This window comes from Corythoichthys intestinalis, chromosome 2, assembly GCF_030265065.1.
Source record: "Corythoichthys intestinalis isolate RoL2023-P3 chromosome 2, ASM3026506v1, whole genome shotgun sequence".
NCBI classification, from domain to species: Eukaryota; Metazoa; Chordata; class Actinopteri; order Syngnathiformes; family Syngnathidae; genus Corythoichthys; species Corythoichthys intestinalis.
In genome coordinates this window covers 46,463,230-46,490,962 of record NC_080396.1, presented here as the reverse complement: position 1 = coordinate 46,490,962, position 27,733 = coordinate 46,463,230, and the positions used below count along the sequence as shown (strand labels likewise).

Genomic DNA, 27,733 nt, shown 5'->3' with positions numbered 1-27,733 from the left:
GACGTAGGACAACCAGAGGATATATAGGAAAGACAGGGCTGATGGTAAAGGATAGCTTGTTGAAACAGGAGAATGTCATTGTCAGTCGCGTCGATAAAAAAGCTAAAGCTATGCTTAGGTCGGCTCGTTTTTTTCTCGTCTTTTTTAGCCTTCAACACTCAAGCCATCTCTTTAACTGAACATTTTTATGTTCTTCCACATCTTTGCCAGTGAATTTGGCACCTGGCACATCATTTTCGGAGAGAATTGGTAGGTTTAGCTCTGTAAACATCTCCTTCGTACACGATTTCCATTCATTTCCAATTAGGGACAAACGGTGGCTTGTCCCTACTTAGCAACAGTAGCTAATGTCATGAATATTAATGAGCGGAAGTGATGTGTTGCTTGCGGTACGCCATTAAAAATAGAGCGTATTTATACGTTTTTGAGCAAATGAGTTAAAGTGTTCTGTGTGTCTTTAAATAGGTTTGTGTGGGTAGGTGTTAATCATATTGTAATAACAATTGTAATTTATTTTATTCATTTGTTTTTGAAGTGTTTTTATTGGTGCTTTTGAATAGTTAGAGCATTTTTATTTTAATTTCTGCACTTGTTCGTTGCTGTCTTTTCTTATATAATAAATTACAAAGAGATAATGTGCTTTTTCAGTGTGAGTGTTTAAATATATGTGGTGAAAACGGGGGGGTTATGTTGCCTAGGGTACCAAATTGGTCAGGAACGGCCCTGGGTACAGTAAATGTAATCTGCTTCTATTTTATGTTTTACACAAGGGCATTTCATTCAAGTTTGTAATTTTCGCTAGTTGGACTTGTCCAGCTCTGATTAAACGTGGTAATATCTATTGAGCCTCAAAAGTGTAAGTAAATCATCCAGTTTGCAATATTGAACTCTTCAAATTGCTTGCCAGTGTGTTGTTTCCCCAAACTGTGACTGTCACTTTCTGGAAGTACAATGAATATACTATGATATGGTTTTACTGACTTTTCGAGCTGTGCAACATTTGAAGCGGTGGGTGTGGAAAAACCGCATGACGCCACCGCACCTCATCCACTAGCCCGGCCGGGTCCCTTTATTTATGTCAGTCAGCTCATTCTCCGTTCCTCTTTATCTCCATGCACCCGCGGATCTTTTCGCCACGTTTTTCCACACAGAGGACCGCAAGTATGAAGAAGAGGACCAATTCGGTGCGATAGGTGATAACTTGCTGATGTTTGTTTTTGCTGTGTTTGGATGTACACGCCTTGGTTTACTTCTCTCTATGTCTCGCTCTCACTAGACGCGATTTAGGGTCTGACAACGCCAATTTTAACATTCACACACGACAACAACTGCCTTTCGCAATTAGTAACAGTCAGCATTCGACATTTGTTTTGTCCTTTCCACCCTCCCTACCGATCAGCACATAGTTGCGCACAATAGCAAAGTGATATTTAACTAGATATCCATTTCATTTTACGTGTATTTTTTAACCAGTAAATTAAGGTGTCCTCTTGTTAAATGCAATTAAATATGGTACCGTTTTAGAACAATTGAACCATCAAAATAAACAATCTGATTTAAATATGGTACAGTTTTAGAACAATTGAGCCATCAAAATAAACAATCTAATTTATATATGGTACGGTTTTAGAACAACTGAACCATCATAATAAACAATCATAATCAGAAAGACAACTGAGTGGCATTTTTAATTTGGAAGGAAACCCACACTGAAAACATAAAATGAAGTGAAGGTTTTAAATGGTATCCGTATGATTATTCAGAATTCTGACATTCTTATCAGAATTCTTGTAAGTCACAATTCTAACTTTAAAATAATTCTGACTTTATTCTCAGGGGGAAAAAAGGTGGGATTCTGACTTTTTCAGAGTCAGAATTCTGACTTAATTCTCACAAGTTTGACTTTATTCTGAGAATTCTGACTTTTAAATCGGAATTTTGTGCGTCACAATTCTCATTTCTCAGAAGAACAAAAGTCTGAATTTTGACTCAAAATTCTTTATTGTCAGAAGTGAGAATTACATTTAAAGTAAGAAAAAACTCAGAATCCTGACTTTAAAGACAGACTTCTGAGAAAGAAGTTGGAATTCTGACTTTAAATCCAGATTTTTTTCCCCTCCTCATTTTAAATGTGAGAATCCCGCCAACCTTTTTTTTTTTTTTTTTTTTTTTAAATATTATTATTCTTTTTCACTAGGCCTAATCCTCTTCCGTAAATATCTAATAGTTCTATATGTAACTGCCAGTGAGAACCAAATGTCTCCTGGAACCCAAGGCCTCTGAAAAGCTAAACAAATTCCAAAGAGCTGTTTACCATATGTAAAATCAGTGTTGCTATGTAGAACAATCGACTCTCTAATGAACCAGTAATGAACCCCAAGATAATCCCAGTGGTGTACAACGCTATAAAACAAATATAGAACTGAAGGTGAGCCCTTTATGTTTAGAGTGTGGTTCCTCAAAGAGGCAGACAGCTTTTAAAGAAGCTCCAGGCTGGCTGGTGTCCAGTGGCTTTCAACAAGGGAAAATGAGCACTTTAAAGAGCATACGACAGGAGAAAAAAAGTCTTAAATATAATAATATTGTGTAATTTAGAATCATATTTTGAGACGATTCGACTATATACAACAATTTAACAAAGCGCAGATGACGAAAAATTTGTCTTTTAATCTGCCGGTTAGCCACGCCTACCATTATAGGGCTCTAGCGTCCCCAACAGGTGGATGACGTAAGCGGGAGACTGGGCTCATTGGTTTTACTATACAGCCCATTAAGGGGGAATTATTCAGAACGAGGAAAACGCGACGAAGAGAGCCGCAAAATGTTATTGTTTCAGTCTCTCTACTCCAATATTTTGACAGGAGATTCTTTTTATCCAAGTATTTTTCCCCAATAGCTAAATAAATGGCTTGAGAAGGACCAGTCAGCCCGTTGAGGGGGAACTATTCAGAACGAGGAAAACGCTACGAAGAGAGCTGCAAAATGTCATTGTTTCTGTCTCTTTACTTCAATATTTTTACAGGATGTTCTTCGATGAAGAGAGTAGCAAAATGTCATTGTTTCTGTCTCTTTACTTCAATATTTTTACAGGATATTCTTTTTATCCAAGTATTTTCCCCAATTGCTAAATAAATGGCATGGTCATGACAAAAAACAGTCTTGTGCTAAATGGAATATGAAATAATAAAAATGCACTTATTCAGGACGACATGGCAAAATTACTCCATAATGGTCAAAACTGTCGACCTTTACTGTCGCACCTTCCGAACGATATTTTATGACACCTAAATTGGACATATGTCATTTCCCTTCCCCGGCTTCGGAGAATGTAAACAAACCAAGAGGCGTGACAGCTAGCCGACATGCTAACCCGAACCGAGTGATGTTTCAAAGTCTTCGAAGCGGAAAATCACACATAACTAGCCCGGATTATTTGACATGACGACTGGGTTGTCGATTGTCTTCGCGGATCGACAAACCGCCCGGCGGAGAGCAATTTACAGTTCGTTCCCCGGAGGAGGGCGGCTGCAGTTGTTGTGCAGCTAACGTGCAGCTAATGTGCATGAGGAGAGCTTTCTATATGCCTATCAATGATCAAACGTAAGTTGTCCTTTATTTAAAGAAAGTTTGTAGTGTTTACTTTGTAATCACTGTATTCGTATTTGACATAATACAAAACAAGATGTTTACTCACTTCCTCGTAAGTCCAATGGTCCCACAGTAGTAGGGCTTGTTTTGGCCAATATCCACGGTGAATGGGAACCTTTTGAAACTCCAAAAAGGCGCACACGCCTCTCCCTCATAAAGCAAGATTTTTCTGCAGCCGTTTGGCTGGCGTGATGCGAAAAATAAACGTATTAATCCGCAAAATCAGCTAAATCCTTAGTCCTCATACACAACAGTACGGCTGTTTAGTGAATAGTACTCCTTCACCCATACACGTCACAGCGCCCTCCTCCTCAATGCAAGACTGAAGCCGGAAGTCACTCATTTTCATGGCGCGGGATTAAAAAAACTAAATAAATATAGCAATCGCTTCCACACACATCCAAGCGGTCCATATCATTCAGGAGCATAAAATACCGCGTGTATTATGAAATAAACATGCTTTTTCATGTCACATGCACTTTAAGCTAAATGTGGATTTGGTGCCCTAACCTGCGCTAAAATTGAAAGAGTTAAATTAAAGGAGCCTAGTAGCGGCGGTTAGGGAAGCAATTGTTTTGGCAAACAGCATGTACAATACAGTAGTCTATGTGATCACCATGCAAAATGTATGCACTTCCTGTTAATTAAAAATCATGCTGTCTGAGTGATTATACAGTAAGTAGAATTTGTGGGGTCTTGCATTAATTTTAGTTGTTGCAGGGCAACTTGTTTCAACAGTTTACTTCAGTAATTTGATATGAAATTTTCACATCTCAAAATACTTTTAAACTTTATCTCAAAATTAGTGTTTTATTAAGACAAGATTTAAATGGTTTTGACAAACAGGACCGGCATGAGCATAATGTGCTTTTTGCATTTACAATGCATTCACACATCTGCCGCTCCAGTAATTTAATGCTATCCACTAATTCAATATGGCCTTTCATGACCTTTACCAAGTACAGAACCATTCAAAAGCTTTATGACCACAGTGCACATCTAGTTAATGGTGAAACTGACAGCCGATTCACTCGCATTTAGAATCATTTTGTCAAATAGAAAATTGGATCCTTTCACTTCAACTGTCACTATCAGTAAAAAAACATGATATCATGGATTTTTTTTTTCACTAAATAATTATACATTTTAAAATAAATGTGTACGTATTCAAACAGTATGAATTAGGTTGCACCCAAATGTTATTAGATATTTTTCTCCCATTCAAGTTTTCCTGATTTTTGGATGCATGGCTAAAATAACGCTGGAAAAAGGCACACCTCCTTGACTAACATGAGGGTTTCAAATTTTCATCTGTCAGCGCTATTTGCAACCTTGCAATATGAGTGACCTCAGCACAATGCCCATCGAATAGAAGCAATTGTTTTTATTTATTTAGTTTTTATTCTATACATTCGATTTAAATCATTTATCAAGAAAACCCAGGTTGTAACTTGCCTTGACAGTGTCATAGATCATTAACATGACATTAATATAATCTCACAATATCATGTTTGCATTTCCGACAGGATGGCAGCTGACAAAGACTTAGTGAAATGGTTTTGACACCATTTTGGAAAGGTAAAGACAGGCCAGCTTTCCAAGCGTAATGGACCCCTGCCACAGCAAACACCACATCGATTCCAGAATTAGCCCGGTGATAAGTGCCATCATGTTTGCCGCGGGCCTCCTGGGCAATGTGGCCGCCCTTGTGATCCTGGAGATCCGACGCCGGCGAGAACTGAAGGTCGCGGACTGCCGAGGACGAGCACTTTTCCAGATCCTCATTACTTCGCTAGTCGTCACCGACTTGGGTGGAACGTGCTTGGTCAGTCCACTTGTGCAGGTGTCGTACTCGCGGAACATCACGTTGGAGGGAATGTCACCGAAAACCCATGGAGTGTGCGCTTACTTTGGATTCAGCATGACTTTCTTCAGCTTGGCCACCATGTCACTTCTCCTAACGATGGCTCTAGAGAGGTGTTTGTCTATCGGCTACCCCTACCTCTACACTCGGCACGTCACCCCAAAATTGGCCTACATTGCAATTCCAGTGGTATTTTTAGTCTGTATTTTATTCTGTCTCCTCCCCTTTGTGGGATTTGGGAAATATGTACAATATTGCCCAGGCACATGGTGCTTCATTGACATGAACCCAGAGCAGAGGAAAGACCGTGTCTACGCCAACTTGTATGCCACTGTCATGTTAGTACTGGTGCTGACCATAGTGGCATGCAACGCCTTTGTGATCTACCATTTGCTGCGCATGTACCAGCGCCGGAAAAGGAACGGAGGCTCCTTTATAGCGAGTAAACGTTCCAACAGCGATCGGAGGCCATTGTCTATAGCAGAGGAGGTGGAGCATCTCATCCTACTAGTCTTCATGACGACCATCTTCATCATCTGCACGTTGCCACTTGTGGTAGGTTGGATCTGTAGATTTGTTCGAGCCTGAGCTTGTCTATCCCGGATCAGTCTATCTATGTATTTCAGCCTGATTCTTTTAATTGGCCCTTGGGTCAGAAAACCTTCAGTCAGAGCAAGTGGTTTAATTATTAATTTAATTCCCAGTTTAATTCTTTGATTGGCTTGTGTGTTTGAATCCCATTAATTAAAGTGGCTGAATTGCTCGTCAGCAGCACATTCAAAAATTGCAGGGAAATTGCCTCTCAATGTGCCACACTCGAAATGTATAATTTATCAGGAGCTTTTTATACATGCTCATGCAATACGATACAACAAGTTGGTCTGATCCCACGGGATCGTATTGCCCTTTCCAGCCAATATAAAAACTGGGTACCGCATGTAATGTGCCACCAGTTCTTAATGATTGTCTCCAACGTGATGACTTGAATTGTAATCAATAATAATCATTATCATATAATCTTTATAAACTATATAATTACAATAATGATTGATAATGATGATTTAAAAGATCATATATGTTCAGTAATGAAGTTTTTTAAACAAATACTGAGTTGTATGTTTACACTTCTGCTGCGACTCTAAGGCGTTTTATGTTTGGCACGTCAGTTTACAGTAAGTTTACAGTTTTGTTCACCTTCGGTGCAGCAAGTGAGCCAAATTCAAAATAGACTGCTTACTGTATTTCTTGTGCAAACAGGGACAGATTTATTATGACTAGTAACAAATGAAACACCAACAGCTTAAATGTTCTCTTTTTAGGAAAGTACATCAATATTGTAGTCTTCTTTGCTACACACGGACGATATTATCAAAGAAGAAAAATATTGTCCATGTGAAGCAGTAACAGTTTGAACAAAATGATTCTACCTTATATCATGAGGTCATGAGTTTGATTTAAAAAAAAAAAAAAAAAAAGTCTACAGCTACGACGCAACAAATTGGCTAGCTAGAAATTCCATAGTTTGTTTCAGTGAGGTGACGTACAGTGGTATGAAAAAGTATCTGAACCTTTTGGAATTTCTCACATTTCTGCATAAAGTCCCCATCAAAATGTTGATCTGAACTTTGTCAAAAACCACACAGATGTAAAAACAGTGTCTGCTTTAAGTGAAACCACCCAAACATTTATAGTTTTCATATTTTAATGAGGATAGCATGCAAACAATGACAGAATGGGAAGAAATAAGTAAGTGAACCCTCTGCCTAAGGAGGCAAACCAATTTCTACCAAACAATTTAAGTTAGGTGTGTGCGCAATCACGAATGAGTGGTTTAAAGCTGCCCTGCCCACTATAAAACACACACCTATTAAGAATTGTCTTGATGAAGCATTGTCTGATGTGCATCATGGCTCGGTCAAAAGAGCTGTCTGAAGACCTACGATCAAGGATTGTTGATTTGTATAAAGCTGGGAAAAGATACAAAACCATCTCTAAAAGTCTGAATGTTCATCAATCGACATCAGAGAAGTTGTCTACAAATGGAGAGAGTTTGGCACTGTTGCTTCTCTCCCATGGAGTGGCCGTCCACCAAAAAGGATGCCAAGAATTCAGCGCGGAATACTCAGAGAGGTTAAAAAGAACCCTAGAGTGTCTGCTTAAGACTTACAGAAATCAGTGGCACAGTCCAATATCTCTGTGCACACATCGACTACATGTAAAACTATGGCCAAGAATGATGTTCATGGCATGGGAGGACTCCACGGAAGAAGCCACTGCTGTCTAAAAAAAAAAAATATTGTTGCTTGTTTAATGTTCACAAAAAGGCACTTGGACACTCCACAGAAGTGTTGGCGAAATATTTTGTGGACTGATGAAACCAAAGTTGAATTGTTTGGGAGTAACCCACAACATCATGTGTGGAGGAAAAATGGAACAGCTCATCAACATCAATACCTCATTCCCACCATGTAGCATGGTGGTGGTAGCATCATGATTGTGGGCTGTCTTGCTACATCAGGGCCTGGACAACTTGCAATCATTAATGGAAGAATAAATTCAAAAGTTTATCAGGATGCTTTGCAGGAAAACCTGAGGTCTTCTGTCAGACAGTGGAAGCCAAAAAGAGGATGGATGCTGAAATAAGACAGTGATCCAAAACACAGAAGTAAATCAACTTCAGAATGGTTTCAGAAGAACAAAATAAACGTTCTGGAGTGGCCAAGTCAAAGTCCCGACTTGAACCCCATTGAGATGCTGTGGCATGACCTAAAGACAGCGATTCATGCCAGGCATCCCAGAAATCTGACTGAACTACACCAGTTTTGTAGAGAAGAATGGGCCAAGATTAGTCCTGATCGATGTGCCAGACTGATCTGCAGCCACAGGAAGCGTCTAGTTGAAGTTATTGCTGCCCAAAGGGGGGCACAAAATATTAAATGTGATGGTTCACTTACTTATTTTTCCCCCTTTTGTCATTGTTCAGATACTTTTTCATACCACTGTATGTTGCTAGACATTGTTTCCTCTTAAACCCCCAAAGAGTTTAGAATCAGGAATTTGAAAACCTGTGAACTCGTCATCGCCTCCACATATTGTATTCTCACAATAATCTAAGGACTTTGATCCTTGAACCAGGCAACACAATACCATTTAATATTTAATCTGTCAATAACATGTGTGGTGATAAATGCTGCGCAATTTTATTGCACAATCACAATGGGTTATTTTAAGAGCATTCTCTACAGGAACTTTTTTTTATTTAGCTCAGAGACTGACTTCTATGTTTTTATAGTTCATCCTCCAACAAGCAGGTACAGTTTGGTACACTCCATTTTTGCAGTTCAAATAATTAAGTGATAAAACGTTTCAGGAGCCGTTTAGACGATGACGAGAACGAGGGGGGAATGCCAAAATCTTTCCCAGATTTCCATATCGTTCAGACTTTTTTGGGGGGCTGAAAATGCAAAAATATGAATGCTCCTTCCAGAGTTACTTTCATCGCCGTCCAAAGGGTTGAAAACATAAAAAATTACTTTTGGTGGCAACGGTCTCCAGGGTTGCCAGATCATATTGATGGTCTCCAGCCCAATCACACCGTAAAATCAGCCAGGTTCAATAAAAAGCAGTCCAAATTACAATCTTAGGACCAAGATTTTTTTTTCAAAAGTAGTCCAAATTCTATCAACCCGACAAATGCATTTCACTCCTCTCAGTCTTTGAAAATAGCCCAATTTAGTGGAAATCCACTCAATTTGGCAACACTGTTTTTCTCCCATGCCACATAACTGGAGCAAAAGGGTTACAGGCAGGAATCAAGTTGTGGTGGTGCTGCCTCCTACACACTGGGCATGAATACTTCCAAGTGTGCACTTTTGCATCTCAATTTGCGCGCGAATTTCCCCACACAAAAAGTAACCACAAAACACCACTTTTACATTTTTGCTTTAGAGTGTTTCCATCTAAACGAGGCCTTTAGCACCATGGTACTGACTATCGGTTGTTGTCACCTACGTCATCACCACCAACTTAGCCGCCATCTTTCGTGTATCCCAGTGACCAGGACTACATCCCCCACAGTCACGTTTGTTTTGTTGACAATTTTGCGGGTAAGCAGTCACGCGAATGTCACATCAAAATGGAAAAAAGCAATAAGAACGACAAGACTCCTTATGTGGAGAAGCTTGAGAAAGAAGCAAGAGATCGGTATTTGTCAGTTATGGTGCCACTGCCGTGGTCTGGAGACCAAAGATGACATGGTTGCGTGTGATAATTAGAACTGCCCCATTATGTGGTACCATTTGACCTGTGTTGGTCTACAGAATGACACAGCTAAAGACGTGTTGGTTCTGCTGTGCTCCACTTAAGTTAGTGGTAATTGGTAGTTTGTGATGTTTTAATTGACAATTTGGCAACATTAAAAGTACCTTGCCAAAGTGGGAAACTGCCTTGTCCTTTGTGAGTATTAACATTATTATGTGTGTATATATATGTGTATATATATATATATATATATATATATATATATATATATATATATATATATATATATATATATATATATATATATATATATATATATATATATATATATATATATATATATTTATTTATAAAATACAGTATTCGGACACAAATGCTGTACTTACAAAAATAGAATTCAAGATGACTTAATATGATGTTTAATTAAGTACAATCAAGTACAATCAAAATATCAACAGCTAAGTTTGAAAGGCACAGCTAAAGCATTCTTAAATGCAAGACAGAGCAAACGGTTAGCATAGTAAATGATACCTTTCACGTATAACAGTACAAACTACACAAAGGTGGGCAAAGGTTTGTAAGGGCACCGCATACATAAATATACATAAACAATCTTATCCAACAATGTGCAATATTCGCCGTCACATGGCAGAACCAAGGTAATAGGTATAGTTCCTGTTAGGATCTTATACTTCTGGCAAAGATTACAAATTACCCGTTCAACATGGATCCTCAAATGTGCTATCTTCTTCTAGTCTCCTCCACATCTCCACCAGCTAACCGACAGCGACCTTTTGTGAACGCAGGGAGTTTGACCTCTGCACATAACATATATAGAGTGTTTCTCTGTCGGGGCAAACAATTGCTCGTCACAAATGGCACCATGTCATTGAACACTCTGTACACAGTCTTACGGGAAACATTGAATATTTGTGCAATGTATAGTGCAGGCAGGTCCAAACGCAGGCGCATGAATGTCAGAAGGAGCATCTGAAGGGTGCTGAAGGCTCCTCCTGTAGCTCACCAACGTCTTCCTCCATCCTCAATTGCTCACGCCTACTTCATCTAGAGGAGCGGTCCACGTTGGTGGGTTGAACAGATGTGTGTCCCAGGCGTAAGGACGGTGCCCAGTCAGGGTCTGCTTCATTCATTTCATATGCTAGTTTTCATGCAACAGGTTAACATTAGTTACTTAAAATGGATTTTAAAGCTTTGTAGTTTGTCTAAACTGGTGGGAACTGCCTTCACATGGCACTGATGTGTATGCAACAGATTTTTTTTTTTTTTTAAAGATTAACTGATCATTAGGCATGACAAACAAGCAGAAGATTCTTCTGGTGATTTAGTAGATAAGTAGACTCCTCCACAGAGTGCTTGGTCAAGCATATCAGTAGCCACTAACACATCTCCTGTACTTATAATCATTCATGGTGTGCTGTTACATCTTCATTACTACCCTTACTTTGTTACTTTTGAACTGTTTTTTGTGTACTAGTACCATACGGTGAACGTCTGTGGCTTATGCACAGTTAGCCAGTAGGGCTACAGTTAGCCTCTCTTAGACACTAGCGTGGTTAGCCAAAGTAAACAACACAACCACACGCCATAAGCGTTCAAATGCAGTCAGTATCGGCATCCGAAGAACATTAGCACTTTCAGTTACTTACCTTTATGGAAATGTAGGGAACAGACCGACATGTTTTCAGTTGATGAATGAAAAGCGATGGCCTTTCTTCTTACCGCTGCAACCATTCGAAGCCTCTTGGTCAACTCATCTGAGTTCCATACTTTCTCTTCCAGGCGGGAATGCTAAAAAAAAACGTAAAACGTCATAGAGTGCTTTTTAAAACACTCAAAGTGCCCGGCTTCTACTACATTAGGACATAAAACTACATTAACATGGTACACTCACCGCTGTCGTGCTTCCTTTTCTCCTCTTCTGCTTTTTTTTCTTTCTTTTTTCATTTCCAGACGGATAACTTCTCTTCATTTTGCCAATTAAAAAAAGGCCCGATCGCCGCCCACTCTCACTCTGTGCGTGCGCTCATCTTGGCCATAAAAGTGGCGAAAACTAAGCACTTTACACTCATATGGATGTACAATATCATTTTAAGATGCTAAACTAACACCTTGCCTCTTAAAGCAAATGTGCAATGCGAATATAATGTAAAGAACGCTCTCCTCGACGCAGCGAGAACGAGTGGGATCAACCAGCCGACGTAACAGGAACAACACGAAACTGTCGCGCTGATAACTTATCATAAGAACTTTATGGCATGAAGAGAAAATACTTACATTCGTTCATGGACGCACAGATTAATCCTCTAACAGGTGGGGTGGCTGTCCTCTGCTCGAAATGCGCACCTTACGCTTATGCCTGTTCTCGTTCTCAGAATATGCAGCGCTTGTGACGTAGGACAATAACAGGACTGGTTGCTAGGGGAACGTACGCAGCGGCATACCGCATACCCAAGGAACCTTGCTAAAAGGAGTATTAAAATTGCTAATAAAATCATTTAGGATTATTTTAGATGCATATATGTTATATTTTTCTTATAAAGTATTCAACGAGGAATACGATAGACCCATTAATAGACTTTCTTGGAAAAATCACCACTTCTTTAAGTAGTCACATGAATAATGAGGTGGCCTGTGAAAACCAACATCAAATATTACAGCAAGGACTTCACAAAGTTCTTGGTGAATCACTCTTAGCGCATATATGTAGTGTTGAAATTGATTGGACTTGCTTAAACATGTATACAAATTGGGGCTGATAACAGAATTGTTGGATAATCTGCCAAATGATTCCATGGTATTGAATCACTCCCAATACTTGTGACTACAACAGTGCGGTGAAGCTGAGTGTACTAAATCTTTGTGTGCCAAATCTGTTGGCCCTCTGGGGGCCCCTGCTGGCTGGGGGCCCTAGTGTCAGTCAGTCGTTACGTGTAAATGCAGCCAATATTTGTGTTTATGTCAATATTGGTGTTTCTAATATATTCAGACTTTCGTGTTTACATGCGTGAGCATTCATGCTTGTAAATCGCATTAAAATATTTCTGTCAATCTGTCATGCACGGCAATACCATCGCACACAGAGAGAGTGATAACGCTTATTGCATCATTTTTGCATTCACCGAACCACCAAACGTAAAACCTTTTTTGCTCATCTCCTTGTAAATCTCACTGTCTTGGTACTTTCTACCACAAAAAAAAAATAATATTGTTCAAATCTTTCACTACACAAAGGCATGAGTTTCATTCTCACTCCATAGTGTTTTGTGATTTTTTTTTAACTACATGTCTAATGCAGCAACCAGTACTTCCAGTTATCCAAAGAAAATCAAAGAAAACATACTGTTGAAGACGAACCTCTAAGATCAGTTACAATCTGTTATGGAGCTCGGGTTGGGGAAAGCATTTTCGTTTTTATTTTTGTGTGTGTCTTTTTTCTGCTCTTTATAAGTGTAGGCTGTAGGCACCCTGCAGCGGAAACACAAAGCAGATGGCTGAACTGCACTAAAACACTAGATGGAAACATGGGCTAATTTGAAGTAAAAACAACATAAGACGTAACAAAAACTTTCATTGAAACTGTGTTTTTAATTCTATTTATTCAAATAAAGGGCAAGGCAAAAACATGTCATTTGAAAGTTGGGTGATAAGAAAAATAGCCACTTGGTCAAGCCTTTCCAACATTTAACTGAAGAACAGAGTGCAATCAAAAAATGCCTCCACTTAAAATATAAGCATACAGTATAAACATGTGCCGATTACCAGTTTCAAGGTATACCGTGGTATGAAAAAGTCAGTTTCAAAACAGCAAGAATTTTCTTTTACACAGTCCATACGGTATTAGCTGTTTTTTATGTGACCTAATATCAACAGGACATGTCCCCAAATCGACAGGAAGTGACTTGATATCACCAGGACATGTTTCCGAAATGTCCCTAAATCAACAGGAAGTGAACTGATCTCAACAGATCGCTCCGAACCGACAGGAAGTGAGCTGATATCAACAGGATGAGTCCCCGAAATGTCCCCAAATGAACAGAAATTTACCACAGCAAAGCTCTATCATAATTTCTCCAGAAATTTCCATTTCTAGTTAAAACTGACCAACTGATCGACCTGGAGTACGCTGACGACACCGTCTTGCTCAGCACCTCCTACAACCAGCTGAGGGACGCTCTGAGTGTATACAGTGAAGAGGCAGAACAGCTTGGTCTCCTTGTGAGCTGGACCAAGATGAAGTTCATACATGTCTGTGAGGGACCTGATCCACCCCCTATCCTGCTTGGCGATGACAACATAGAGCCTGTGAAGAGTTTTGTTTATCTCGGGTCCACGGTGACCGATAACGGGGATCTTAAACCAGAGATTCTCCGCAGGAGAGCCCTGGGAGCCTCTGCCCTGCAGTCTCTCTGGACACCACACTGGTGGCACCAAGCCATCTCACAGAAGACGAAGCTCAGAATCTACAACACCGCCGTACTCTCTATTCTTCTCTATGGCTCCAAAACATGGCCCTTAAACAAGACACTGGCCGTAAGAATAGATAGCTTTGACAGCAAGGCTCTCAGAACCATCAAGAACATCAGGCGGCCCCAGCAAGTCCCCAACGAAACTCTACAAACACAGACAAGTCAGCCCAGAGCGTCCTGCCTGGCTGCACAGCACAGCACAGCATCCGCTGGTTCGGCCATGTTCTTTGTCTTCTTCCTGACCAACCTGACAAGAGCAATCCTAGAGTTTGACCCAAAGGCTGCAGCCTGAAGAAGAGGACCACGAGGAAAGCCCCACACTCAATGGATTGAGAACATCGCGGACGACCTCCAACAACACGGAATTACCGTGAAGAATGCAAATCTGCTGGCATTAGACCGCTAGTACTGGAGGAGCCTAGCTCACCTGGTCATCTCTACGCAACGGGACGGGAAACCAGCCCTGTTGGAATTGTTGTGCATACAGTTAACATTTATTTGAAAGGTGGAAAAGCGCTATATAAGTGTAACACCATTTACCATTATTATTTCCTTAAAATTAGTCACCTGATAGGATAACTTCTGTCTAGTCAGCCTTTCTATTGTCCTGGGCTATGTGGCCCCCATCTAGTTTATGTATTCTATTCTATGTTCTATGTTGCTTTCCTGACCCCTCCCATCCTATTGTTTGCCTCTGAATAAAGAAAGTTGCTATCACTGTCGATGGGGGGAGCAGCTACCAACCTCCACAAAACTAAATTGACTTCCTGCGTGTTTTTACCCAAGCAAGGTGTACATAAACCTACCGTCAAATGTGACAAGCCCCAATGCAGGAGCCGTGATGATGTTGAGTTAGATTATATAATGCCATTACACTCGAGTCGTAATATGTATTGTATGCTCATTATAACTACACATAATCTTTAGTTATAATTCATAGATAAAAAAAGTACTTTAATCCTCTCTGTTTCTGATACCGTATTATTACTTTGCTGTCATTAATCCCATAATCATAATACATATGTATTGAATGTTCATAATAACGACTGCATAAAATCGTTAGTTATAATTGATAGATATAAAAGTAGTTTTATCCTCTTTATTTCTGATACGGTATTATCACTTTGCTGTCATTAATCTAAAAATGCTTGCCTTATCTCATCATTTTTCCTATGACTGATCTGAACAGTACCATGGAAATAAACATAAATGCTCACAGGAACCCGACACACTGAAATCTGACACAAAACTATTTGCTAGCTACAAATAGCAACAGGTGGATCCACAGGTTTATCATGTCTTCTTTCATCCGGATAGTTTCCCACATCACACCTGATTTTCTATCAGGGCAAACATTTTGTATGTACCATCATGATTTCTGTTTAAAATTTGACATACTGCCCAGCATTTTCAACTTTTGTCTCATTTCAGGTTCGTGTGTACATGAATTCGGTGGTTGGTGACCGCTTTGAATCACACCTCAAGGACCTGATCGCCCTTCGTTTCATCTCAGTCAACTCCATCATCGACCCCTGGGTCTTCATCATCCTTTCTCCTGGTGTGCTGCACTTTTGCCTGGCCTCTATCTGCAGATCCCGCTCAAGAACATTGAAAACGTCTGTGCTTAACCCGACAAAGACCGAAGAGGTTCAGACCTCTGTAGAGCTGCCGTGCACGGAACCGGAACACAGAGGGTCTCTTCCGCCTCCAGAAAATGTATGACTAGTCTTCTTTTTTTATGGGAAATTATTTTGATAGTTTTATTTATTTTTAGTTTTCCAAAGGTCACATGGTTAGATCTCTTTGCTAATCACGTGGAACAGAGGTTTGAATTTGTTTTTTTTTTTTTATCTTATTCTGGCCAGTTCCAGTATTATCAGCTGCTGGCAGTTTCTTCATATCCGTTGTAAATGCTTTTTTCATACTACTTGTAGTTCAGATACTGAATATTCATGCATGTTTTTGTATTCAGTCAACCTTTATGTTTCAAGTACTTAAAGTGGTATGAAAATGTTTGGGCACCCCTCATAATTTTCAAGATTTTTCTTTATAAATAATTGTTTGTATAGGTCAGCAATTTCATGCTAATATAGGATTACAAAAAAAGAAAAACAATGTGGTGAAGAGGGGATTTTTATTATAGCTCCAGAAAGTGTGCAATAATTATTTCAACAAAATTGACTAGGTGCATAAATTTACGGACTCAGACAGAAAAATTACATCAATATTTAGGATCCTCCAAAATGATATTCCTTCTACAAAAATAACAACAACACTTTCTATAAATTCCAATGAAAGTCTGGAGATTGGTTGAGGGTATTTTGGACCATCCATCATCTCCTGTTCAGTCAGGTTTGATGGTTTACAATCATGGACAGCCAGCTTTAAATCGCACCAAGGGTTTTTAATAATATTCAGGTCTTGGGGACTGAGATTCCAGAATGCCATTCCAGAATGTTATACTTTTTCCTCTGCATGAATGCCTTTGTAGATTTTGATCAGTCTTTAGGTTCGTTGTTTTGTTGAAGTATGCAGACGTGCCGTAACTTCAACTTTGTCAGTGATCCTTGAACATTGTTCTCTCAAAAATCTGCTGATATACATATGTGAGCTTCAACTTTAACAAGATTGCCAGCAACTGCACTGGCCGCGCAGCCCAACAGCATGAGGGAACCCCACCAAATTGTATTGTGGTTAGCAAGTGTTTGTCTTGGAATGCTGTGTTCTTCAACCTCCAAGCATACTGTACCCCCCGCCCCCCTTGTTATGACCAAATAACAAGGGGATATATATAATAATTTTAGTTTCATCAGTCCTTATTCCAAAATGAAACTGGCTTGTCCAAATCTGCTATACCAGGGGTCCCCATCTGCCGGGCTGCGGACCGGTACCGGTCTGTGGCGCATTTGCGACCGGGCCGCAAAGAAAAAAAATAATTTAATAACGACCGCATTCTGGCCAAATTAACCCTGTGCCCCTGCTTAACACACCAATATCTCTGTCTACTCTAGATATAATACTACGGGATAGATTACAATGTTGTCATAGAAGTCCATCTTGTTTGTGTATATAATATATCTATGTGCGCTTGTCCTTGATAATAGCGTATTACTAGGCCGCGGCGCAGCACATTTGTTCCCGGAAATAATTAGCCCCCACACGAGCGAAGATAACAGGAAAACAGACGTCTTTGGAAATATTTTTACGGCGAAAAGGGCACCTGACGAGCCTACAACCTCGAAGACCCACGAACTGCGAAGGAGTGGATTCGTGACCCATTTCTGAATAAACAGAGAGATCGCAAATGACGGCGACCTTATTAAACGTACATTTGAGACAACAACTCTACCGAGGTTCTGGATTAAAGTCATTCTGGAATATCCTGACATCGCGACAAGAGCGTTGAAAACCTTGCTACAATTTCCAAATCTTTGTGAAGCGGGCTTCTTAATTAATGTTTAACGACAAGGCGAAGTCGTTAATGGTGAGCGCGGTGTGCAGCTGTTGTGTGAAGCTTACATGGCAGGATGAATCTGAGGAGAACTTTTCTACAAGTCCTTCCATGATCAAACGTAAGTTAATATTCCTTTCTTTCAAGAAAGTTTGTAGTGTTTACTTTGGAATCGCTGCATTTGCGCATTTTGCGGCTATGTTTAACGTTACGCGCATGCGCAGAACCGCATCGTTGCAATTTTTGATGGGTTGCAAAATTTGTCAGAACACCGGTCCATGAAAAAAAAGACCCAAATAACACCGGTCCATGGTGCAAAAAAGGTTGGGGGCCCCTGTGCTATACCATACACCATCTCTTTGTGCAAAGTGCAGCGACCTCATTTTTTAAGTCTTTGGAGCTGGACTGTGGGTAAGCTGATTCTTCTTAACATCTTTTGGCTCTGTTTATCAGAGATTTTTCTTGGCCTGCCACACTCAGCCTTAACTAGAACTGTCCCTGTGGTCTCCCATTTCCTCGCGATATTCTACAAAGTTCGAACTGGCAGCGGACATCTCTTAGCTTTGTATCCTTCCCATAAACTATAATGTTGAAAAATCTTTTATTTTTCAGTCATTTGATTGTTGTTTTGAGGCTCCCTTGAAGTCACTCTTTAGAGAAGATGCAAAGAGGAGAAACGCTCACGAACGTCCACCATAAATATCCTTTCTCATTATTGACTTTACCTGTTTATGTCATGAAGGTCACGGGTCAGCGAGCTTACGAAACCAAATTTTATGTCCAGTGACAGGTGCTAAGGGTATTCAAAACAAGAAATAACAAGGGTGCCCGATTTTTTTCACCTAGCTTATTTTTTTCAAATAATTATTACCGTATTTTTAGGACTATAAGTCGCACCTGAATATAAGCCCAAAAATGCACAATGAAGTAAAAAAAAAAAAAAACATATAAGTTGCACCGCAGTATAAGTCGCATTTTGGGGGGAAATTTACTTGATAAAATCCAACACATAGAACAGATATGTCATCTTGAAAGGCAATTCAAAATAAAAATACAATAGAGAACAACATGTTGAATAAGTGTACAGTATGATAATGTTACATGATGCATGAACAACGAAATGCAAACGTGGCCGGTATGTTATCGTAACGTAGCTATTGAGAGTTATTCAGATAATTATAGCATACAGAATATGCTAAAACGTTTACCAAACCATCAGTGCCACTCCAAAACACCAAAATAACATGTGATGATATAATAATGTTTTAATAATTTCACACATAAGTCGCTCCAGAGTATAAGTCGCAGCCCAGCCAAACTATGAAAAAAAACTAAGACTTATAGTCCGAAAAATACGGTGCACACTTTCTGTAACGCTTTTTTTCCCCACCTCTCAAATATTTTAATGCAGTTTTATATAATTAGGTGAAATTCCTGATCCATACAACCAATTATTTATAAAGGAAAATGGAAAATTATCAGTGGTGAGCCAACTATTTCATACCAAGGTAAAATGTGTCTAAAATCTTGTTGTCCAAGGTCTGTGTGAGAAAAAAAACTATTGACACAAAATGCTTCAGGATGGTATGCATTAAACCCTGCATATTTGCAGTTTGGTATTCGTGTATTGGCCTTTTTGTAGATTTCATATTGGTTATTCACTTTAAAACCTGTCTATTTGCTTTTCTGTGCTCAGGCCAATGCGATAAGAGTGTTATTAAGGCACTGTCATTGTATTTGTGTTGGTATGTCCTGTGGTCCATGAATGCCTTTCATTCACAAAGTGAAATTGAAAGGGAACGTCTGTTTTTAGCTTATTAGCCTAAATTTATTTGGGTGTAAATGCCAAAAGGTGACTTGAATCATACTACAGTAGTTTGTTTGTACAAGCGTGTTAGTTACTTGGTGAGTGTGCAAGCTAATATTTTTGATGAGCCTTATGTGAATGTTTTATTTGCATTGAATAGTTTAACTATGAATATAGTTGATAATGTGTCATGGGTTCATGATTTTTGTCAATATTAGATTGTAGGTGTTGACGCTTTATGATCTGTCTTACTGATATAGCTTGTAAACACAATTATAAACACCTTTTGTGTCCGTCTCTCTCCTTCACTGTAATCTCCATAAAATGTGAATCACGAACACTTAATCCATCCATACCAGGTCAGATGTATCCACAGATTGGGAGTTTGACCGTATGCTCTATTACTATACTTTCTAGGCTGCTTACTGTAATGCATGTGGGCTGTGCTCGTGATAGCAGTATGTACTGTATGTGCGTACAATTACTCAAATGGGATTTTTATTCCCCCACTATGTTCTTTCTTACACAGAAGGACATTGCAGGAAATGCCACCTTGTATGTTCAGTCTTGGCTGCTTGTTTTGTCAATGCTTCAGAAAGGATTAGAAGGAATCAGGAAATGTCCCACTGAAACCACTAAAGTTTATTGTTGTTGCTCTAGCTTTTTATTAGAGTTATATTTAACAATTAAAATAGTGACTCATAGACTTCATAACCTATTCATAACCAAGTAATGATGTCTATGAGTGACTAGAAATATTTGATTGTTACAATTCAGATAGGCTTGTTTTTTATGAGCATGCTGTGTGAGTAATTCACATTTCAGAGTAAATACTTGAAAACAGTGCTACATAAATGTTGATGCAATGTGGGAACACTTGTGCCATGTAATTATGGAATGTATACTGTAGATGAAATTGAGATCATTGAATGTGCCTGTATGTCATCCAGTAAATATTTGGTCCAACCTACTTAGTTGCTTTTTTCCTTCCAATGACAAAGTTACATTTATTCCGTATTGTAAGATTAGAGCTGAAGTGCCAACAATGCCACACATTTTAATACTGCTATCTGTGTTTTTTAGGGGGAAAAAAAACACAGTTTAATGCTACGGCTCCACATTTCAAGTGAAGTTCTTGATTCTGACTCGTAGGATAACATCACCATTTCGGCATAATAAGTGTTGTTTTTCTTACATTGCAAAGCCTCACTCCTTTCTTCTCCCTATCCTTCTCTCCTTCATCTTCTACAACCATTAGCCCTCAAAGTGAGATAATACCTTTTATCAAGAGTTATGATCCCAGAGTGGAGACATTAAATGCCAGCACCAATTTGCATGCACATTTGTCCTTGCCCCCCATGTTTTCGCCTAATTCACTTTGCTCTTTTCATCTGGTAATAAGCAAAGTGTATCCCAGGCAACAAAAACACCACTCTGCTAATGAACATGCACTACAGAAATGCTCCTATTGGTTTCCGCTCAACACCGGCAGCCATGGGATCGAATAAGCTAATCAAATGTTTTGCTTGAAGAGTAATGGTGGCCTCGAATGTCTTCTAATATATCCTACATACTGACACACTAACAAATAATTAGCATCCACCAAAGCACCCAGAAACCGGGAACATGACAGACCAAATTGAGTTAATTCAACATAATTGATTTGATGATTAATTTGTAATGTCTGTTCAATGAGATCATCTTCCAAATCGGCGGAAGGAAGGAGATGATGTGTTTGGTGTACTACTCTCTCCTGGCTCATTTGGAGACAATGTGTTTAGGACTGATTCTTTGGCAGGTCAAAGGTTAAACAAAACACACCTCCAGTCTGGACGGGGTCATAGTGCACAGAGGAAAAACAGAGCTGTGGGGGAAGAGGACAAGTAAGAGCAATTGCTCAATTTGCACAGCGGCTTTGCTGAGAGAGAATTCCAAACATTTTTTATCCTTTTTCATCTTTTCCTTGGTAAACCAGGTCCTAACACGTCGAAAGCAAATTACTTCCTTATTAATATTGTATGTGTTTGAATTTCCAGAACACTTATAGTAGATGTAATAGAATCTTATTTTTCAGATGGATGTTTGCATTATCTTTGCTAATTTTAGGATAAAAAAATACTTATTAGAATGTCAGGTCTGAACCAAGGAGTTCTTATCACCTTCACTATCAAGGAGGGAACATTCAGCTGTTAATAGGTTTTACAACAGCTTCATTTGCCACAAAACCACACAAATTAAATGCTGATGTGATGTCAGATCAGACTGATCGAAGGAGTAATTTGGGGTAAGTTTCAAAAGAGGTTATTTGCCCACATGCCTGTTTAAACATCATAAAAATTAGGGTAATATATTCATAATTGTCATTTGTGTGTCATGTGTAATATGCATAACTATAGCATTACAATTAGAATAATGAATTTACAGTACATTAAAATACAGGCTCAGTAGGCGTACTGTGTTCCAGGGCTTTTCTGGCAGGTGGGAATTTTGTCTGTCATTGAAACTACTTTAGTAAAAACAAATGGACGTGGGTAATGCTGCATCTGTTACAAAGAAGCCGTGCCGATGGACACGTGGAGAAAAACAAACACAGCACGTTGAGTTTTCAAATTCTGTCTTGAAATAAAATTGTCCTATCAGTTCACTGTGCTTTAAACTTTGTATGACAACAGCCCATGGAAAACAAGTGTCTGGACTTTTAATGACGGTTGTATAGAATAAACTCTTTTTTTTTCATTTGTTCTTGGAAAAAATCTGTAGCGAATATGTTAATAATGTAACTCATTCAAACATGATATGTAATGGCAGTCAGGAGCAAACATATATATCCTTTGAGGAATTACTGTATCTCTATAGTGCCGGCCTGGCTCCTGCAGATCTGGAATGAAAACACAATGTCAAAAGTCAGCAAATAGCTCAAGATTAATGAGCTGTCTGCCATTAACAGCAGTAGAAGTCCTGTCAATTTTGACTGGGGGAGCTGGTAGGGATCATTCATGAGCAGTCCCTACCAATTAAAATTGATTGGATCATGTCTATCGCTGTCAGTAGCACTGACCCAAGACCATTTACTGCAACCCCTCCCAGCTAAATTGGATTGGACATCTATCGCTGTCAATTGCAGTGAAAGAGTTAGCAAGCTTCTTGAAAAGGCTGACTCAAACTATACTAGCTGTGAAACACATTCTAGGGTGAAGACGACTCTAAATGTCAGAGATCATTACTCACTCACTCAGAACCAGTAGTGTATTACAAAATTACACCCAAATAATGCCAAAAGTTTGTCTCACTTCAAACCAGTGTTTCTCAACTCCTGCTGAAACATGTCATGTTTTATGAATGAAGAAATAAAGAAAAATGCCCCTCCACCAAAAAAAATGAAATTGCTTGTGTTTTATTTTTTAAATATACCACAATGGTTTTGGCAAGTTCTTTTAAATCACCCTGTATTTATTTACAAATAACTTACAGTGGTACCTCGACATTCGATCGCTTCGACACACGATCTTTTAGATAACTGACGTAAAATTTGACTCAAGGGCTGCAGCTATCGAATATATTAGTAGTCGATTAATCGATACACTAGTTAGTTCGAATAATCGAGAAATCGGATAAGCAACATGAAAAATTAAAATACCTGAGCTGAGCCTCAACCTGTATATATATTTTTTTAAATGAGGATCTATGTACAACAAAAGAAGAACTGGCTAACTTACAAAGAAAAAGTCAGCTATCTTAAATTCTATAAAATGCTTAAGTTTTTTTTTTTTTTTTACAATGCTCTTAACAAATAATTAAAGATACACGATAATATCGGTCACCGATAATTATCGGCCGATAATGGCAATTATGACGTCACACAGATAATCCAGATAACAAAAAAATTCAACCGATAATGCAATCCGATAATTATATAATTGATTTAGCCTCCAAATGTGCGCAACTGAAGAATTCAGCACGCCGCCTCCTCAACCCCTCCCCTCTCTGAAGCCCCTGAGCCCATAAGGGAGGAGGGGTTGAGGAGGCGGAGTTACACGACAAGAAGTAGTTGAATATTATGGCGGCTGTTACTAATAAAACGACGCTCTCGCCATCTGCGAAACGTACCGTAGAAGTTCCACGAGGCAGAAAGAAAGCGTCCTCATTTAAAACCACTAACCCAGCAGCCATTTAAAACTGCATCACAAAGATTTTTGGAACGAATACGAGGTTGCTGCTATCGGTAATGCTAAGGCTATTGTAAACACAAGCTAAACTACGGTGCTTGTGACAATACAGAGTCGGGCTGTTTGGGAATGCAGCCCAAGGCGGGTGGTAAATTCGCATCTAAGGCTAAACACCGGCACGACTGGAGACCGATAGTCGGCAAGTAGCCGTCTTCCGACGGAACCCGCTGCTCTGGCCGGTCCGGCAGGCCGCCGCCGCCTCGCCGTAGGTGGGGCGGGCCGAGCCCGGTTCCCCGGCTTCGGGACCTCCCTCCGGCGAACACCCCGGTTTCTCGAGCGTTCCCCCACGGCGTGCGAGCAGAGCCAGGACCCGAATACCCTGCGGCGAACCGGCCGGGGCGGGCAGATTATCCGGTACGAACGTAGCCGCCGCCGGGACGAGACACGTTTTTTTTTTTTTTTTTTAACCTAAATGACCCGAGAACCAAAGCCCTGGATAAAAAAATAATGCAGTTTATACGACCACCATTCTTCATGAAAAAGTGATGTCCAGTAAGCAAGCTTATCATGATGGCACAGTGGTTAGATGATAATTTAAACATGGAGAAAACGAAGTCAGCCAGTCAATAATGCATTCAATATGTAAAATGACGAGCGGTCAGAAGACTTTGTAACGCTGCCTTTATTTTCGGTTTTAAAAAACTCAGGCACAAAACAACACGCACGCGGATGCGAGCTCCAACTCCGTCCAAATAGTACTGCCGTGTAGCAGTTTAGCTGCTGTAAAGCAAATGCCGTGAAAGTCGCAAATGTAAACAGAGCGCTGCAGAATGGGTACATGATATCTCGCTCTTTTGAGTTAATAATTTTCACAGTGTGCAACAAAGCATATAACATTAGCAATCACTTTTCAAATTATTTAACTTATTTCTCTGATCAATTACAGTCACAGGAGATAATCAAATTCTTAAATCAACATTCTGTAGCCACAAATATTATTCAAAATCTTTCTTTCTTCCAAGTTTTTTTTTTTTTTTTTAGGATTAAGTATAATAATGTATTGCTTAAAACAAGGCTGTTAAGATTATTTTCAGCTAGCTATTTTTCTTCCAAGAAATCTGAGAGAAATACACTTGAAGCGATGGCAGATAATTTCACTTATTGCCAATAGATTTACACTTAAAACTGACTAGTTTTAAGGAGGTGTGTTTTGTAGTGTATTAATGTTATATATGTTAGGAATGGCTTACTTTTAAAGGCATTTTTGTGCAACTTTGGTATTTACTCTGTAAGTAATTGTGGCCAAAAGTTTACCATTACACAATGTCAGACAATCTGTCATTATTCAGATGTTTGAATTGACGACTTGTTCATATTTTATGTTGAAAAAAAGAGCAATAAATTATATTTTTGCACAGTAATATTTTTTTGTGTGTATACTTTAAAATTTTACATAAATCTTTTAATAGAATTATCGGCTTGACATTATCGGTTATCGGTTGGAATGAGGAGGAAATTATCGGTTATCGGTATCGGTTGAAAAATGCATTATCGTGCATCACTACAAATAATTCAGACACATATTCCCACAACGAAAAATGGCTAAATATACCTATGAACTAAATTATGAATGCATTAAAAAACATTAGCTTAAACCAAAACTTCGCTTATGTTGGTCTTAACAGGGAGCAGTTGGATTCAGCCATGTGAAAAGAGGCAGACCAGAGAGCATTGTATCCACCCTAATCAATAAAACTAAATGCAAACACTTTCAAAATAAACCATTCAACGCCACTTTAAACGAATACTCGAAGCAACAAAATTTAATTTGAATATTTTTTTTCTAATCTAGTACTCGAGTTAATCGATTAATCGTTGCAGCATTAGACTCGCCATTTGTTTCTACATCCGATGGCATGCTCGAAATATGATGATTTATGACAGCGCCGCAGGTTCTATGTTTTCTCGCAAGACGGATGCATGGTGAATTTCTTGTGAGAGAAATCAACATTGGTTCCAAGAATGTTAGTGCAGGTGGTGAAAAAGGTGAGGCTTATTATTGAAATGAAAATGGAAATGATAGAAAAATATGAGCGTGGTGCGCGCGTCCGTGAACTGGGTCGACAATACGACCGTAAAATGTCTACGATCTCGACGGTCCTCCTCCAACCCCCGTTCGCCAGTCTTTATAAGTTAAAGTGACTATTATTATTGTGGTAACATAGCCAAATAATTGCCACCTTCGTCAGGTTTTTAATCATTTATTTCAGAACTTGTGCAACATAACATGCCTATTGTCCTCTGTAGCTGAACAAAGTGAAAGTAAAAAGTCCCTCTCTCACTCTGTCAAGTCAGCCATGCGGTGCGTTCTGGTACACCACGCAAAACACATCCGCCACATTAGAACCCGATTCGTTACATTATTACAGGTACAGTATCATTATTATTATTGCTGTCATTATTTTATTATTCCGATTTTTATTTATAATTTTTTTGTTTTTCTCTGCGTAGTTGCTATTTGCAATAGTAACACCAGCTTTTATTAAGGATTTAGTGTAGGTTATCAGGCTGTGGAAATAATGAATGGAAATATAATGTATTCTTATGGGAAAATCATGCTCGACATACGACCATTTTTACTTACAAACAAGGTCGTGGAACGAATTAACTTCGTATGTAATAGTACCACTGTATTCTGCATAATGAGTGCAAACCAGTAAATTAAAAGGTTTGTTAGTCAGTGCCTTATGCCATCTATTGGATATTATCTGACACGCTATGTCACTGTCATAGCAAGATGAACAAAGACCAACAAAAACTTTCTCCAAGAGGTTAGAAAAGGGGTTGTGTTTCTACCTGGTTGCACACTCATGAGGTTATGCGAGTGTGCGCTCATGAATGGCCTGTCAGAACTAGTACAAAGTAACCAGTAGATGAAGACTCCCAGCAGAGCCTGAGGCAACAAAGCTCTAATCACATGACTCACGGCCAGATCCGGATCTCTCAAAAGGTGTGGTTCAAAATACACCCCGAAAGTTTAAAAAAAAAAAAAAAAAAGGTGTTGCACATGTGAAAGTTTCACCAGTGTGTGACTTTCAATAGTGTGTGTCTGAGAATGTTTCGGCAGTTTTTATGAGAACTCCACAGTTGCTCGTGTGAGAGGTGATGCTAAATTTCGTCCCTGGTGGCCCCTCAAAGACACGCATTCATTTGCACGTCTCTCTGGAATCAAGAACATTCCTGATACAGGAAGATTTTTACCAGGAACGACATGAGAGAACAAAGGGAGGCACAAAAAGGAGGAAGTTTTCCATCCTGCAGGCTCATAAAAGGAAATATATACACTTTAATGTACACAAACTGGACTTAGCATGCTATCAGAATCTGATTGGACTACCTGGAGAGAAACCACCCAAGCACACGCATGCAGCCAATCTGTAAACTCCTGATAGAGCTGTCCAAACTGTGATTTGAGGCGGTACAGCAAACTTAGCAAATCGTTGGTGACAAAAAAAAAAAAAACCACAAAAAAAAACACAAAACATTTAAAATTCAGTACAAATGAGCACACAGGCTCTCAGGAGGTTATGTACAGCAGTGGTCCCGAACCTTTTTTGCACCACAGACCAGTGTAATATGAGCTTTTTTTTTTCACGGACCGGCAATGTGTGGCAGAAAATGACAGTAAATATAAAATAACATGTCGAGGCTAAAAACAAATATTAAGTGCAGGGAAAATATCACTCACCATACACTGAATTAATTTTTTAAAAAAGCGGCCTCTCCTAAAACTTGTTGGCATCCGTGGTCGCAAGCATAATGAGTTCTTCTCCAATCGTGAAAGGTTTCTTAGCTTTAGCAATACGATTCACCATAAGGTATGATGCTCTCAGTGCATTCGCTTTTGTTGCCTCGTTTGCTAGCTTTTAGCCACATATTATGCAGAATGGACTTGGTTGTAGGCTCCTCTTCTGGCTCAGCAGGTGGCCTTTTGCCCGTAAAAAAGCTGTCCAAAGACGTCGCTGCCCGCAGCACACAGCTAACAGCAGC

The 27,733-nt window shown here is 39.3% G+C and overlaps 1 protein-coding gene across 2 annotated transcripts; it reads left to right on the top strand.

Annotated features, from left to right (window-relative positions):
• The first annotated feature begins 1,117 nt into the window (after nt 1-1,117).
• ptger2a (prostaglandin E receptor 2a (subtype EP2)) lies at nt 1,118-20,459 on the top strand. Of its 2 annotated transcripts, none has more exons than XM_057858522.1 (3): nt 1,118-1,193; nt 5,175-6,067; nt 15,691-20,459. In XM_057858522.1, the coding sequence occupies exons 2-3, from the start codon at nt 5,255-5,257 to the stop codon at nt 15,979-15,981; spliced, it is 1,104 nt and encodes a 367-aa protein (XP_057714505.1). In that variant the 5' UTR covers nt 1,118-1,193; nt 5,175-5,254; the 3' UTR covers nt 15,982-20,459. The 2 variants fall into 2 exon arrangements, with proteins under 2 accessions (XP_057714505.1, XP_057714514.1); XM_057858531.1 differs by having other exon boundaries at nt 1,119-1,184.
• The last annotated feature ends 7,274 nt before the right edge of the window (nt 20,460-27,733 follow it).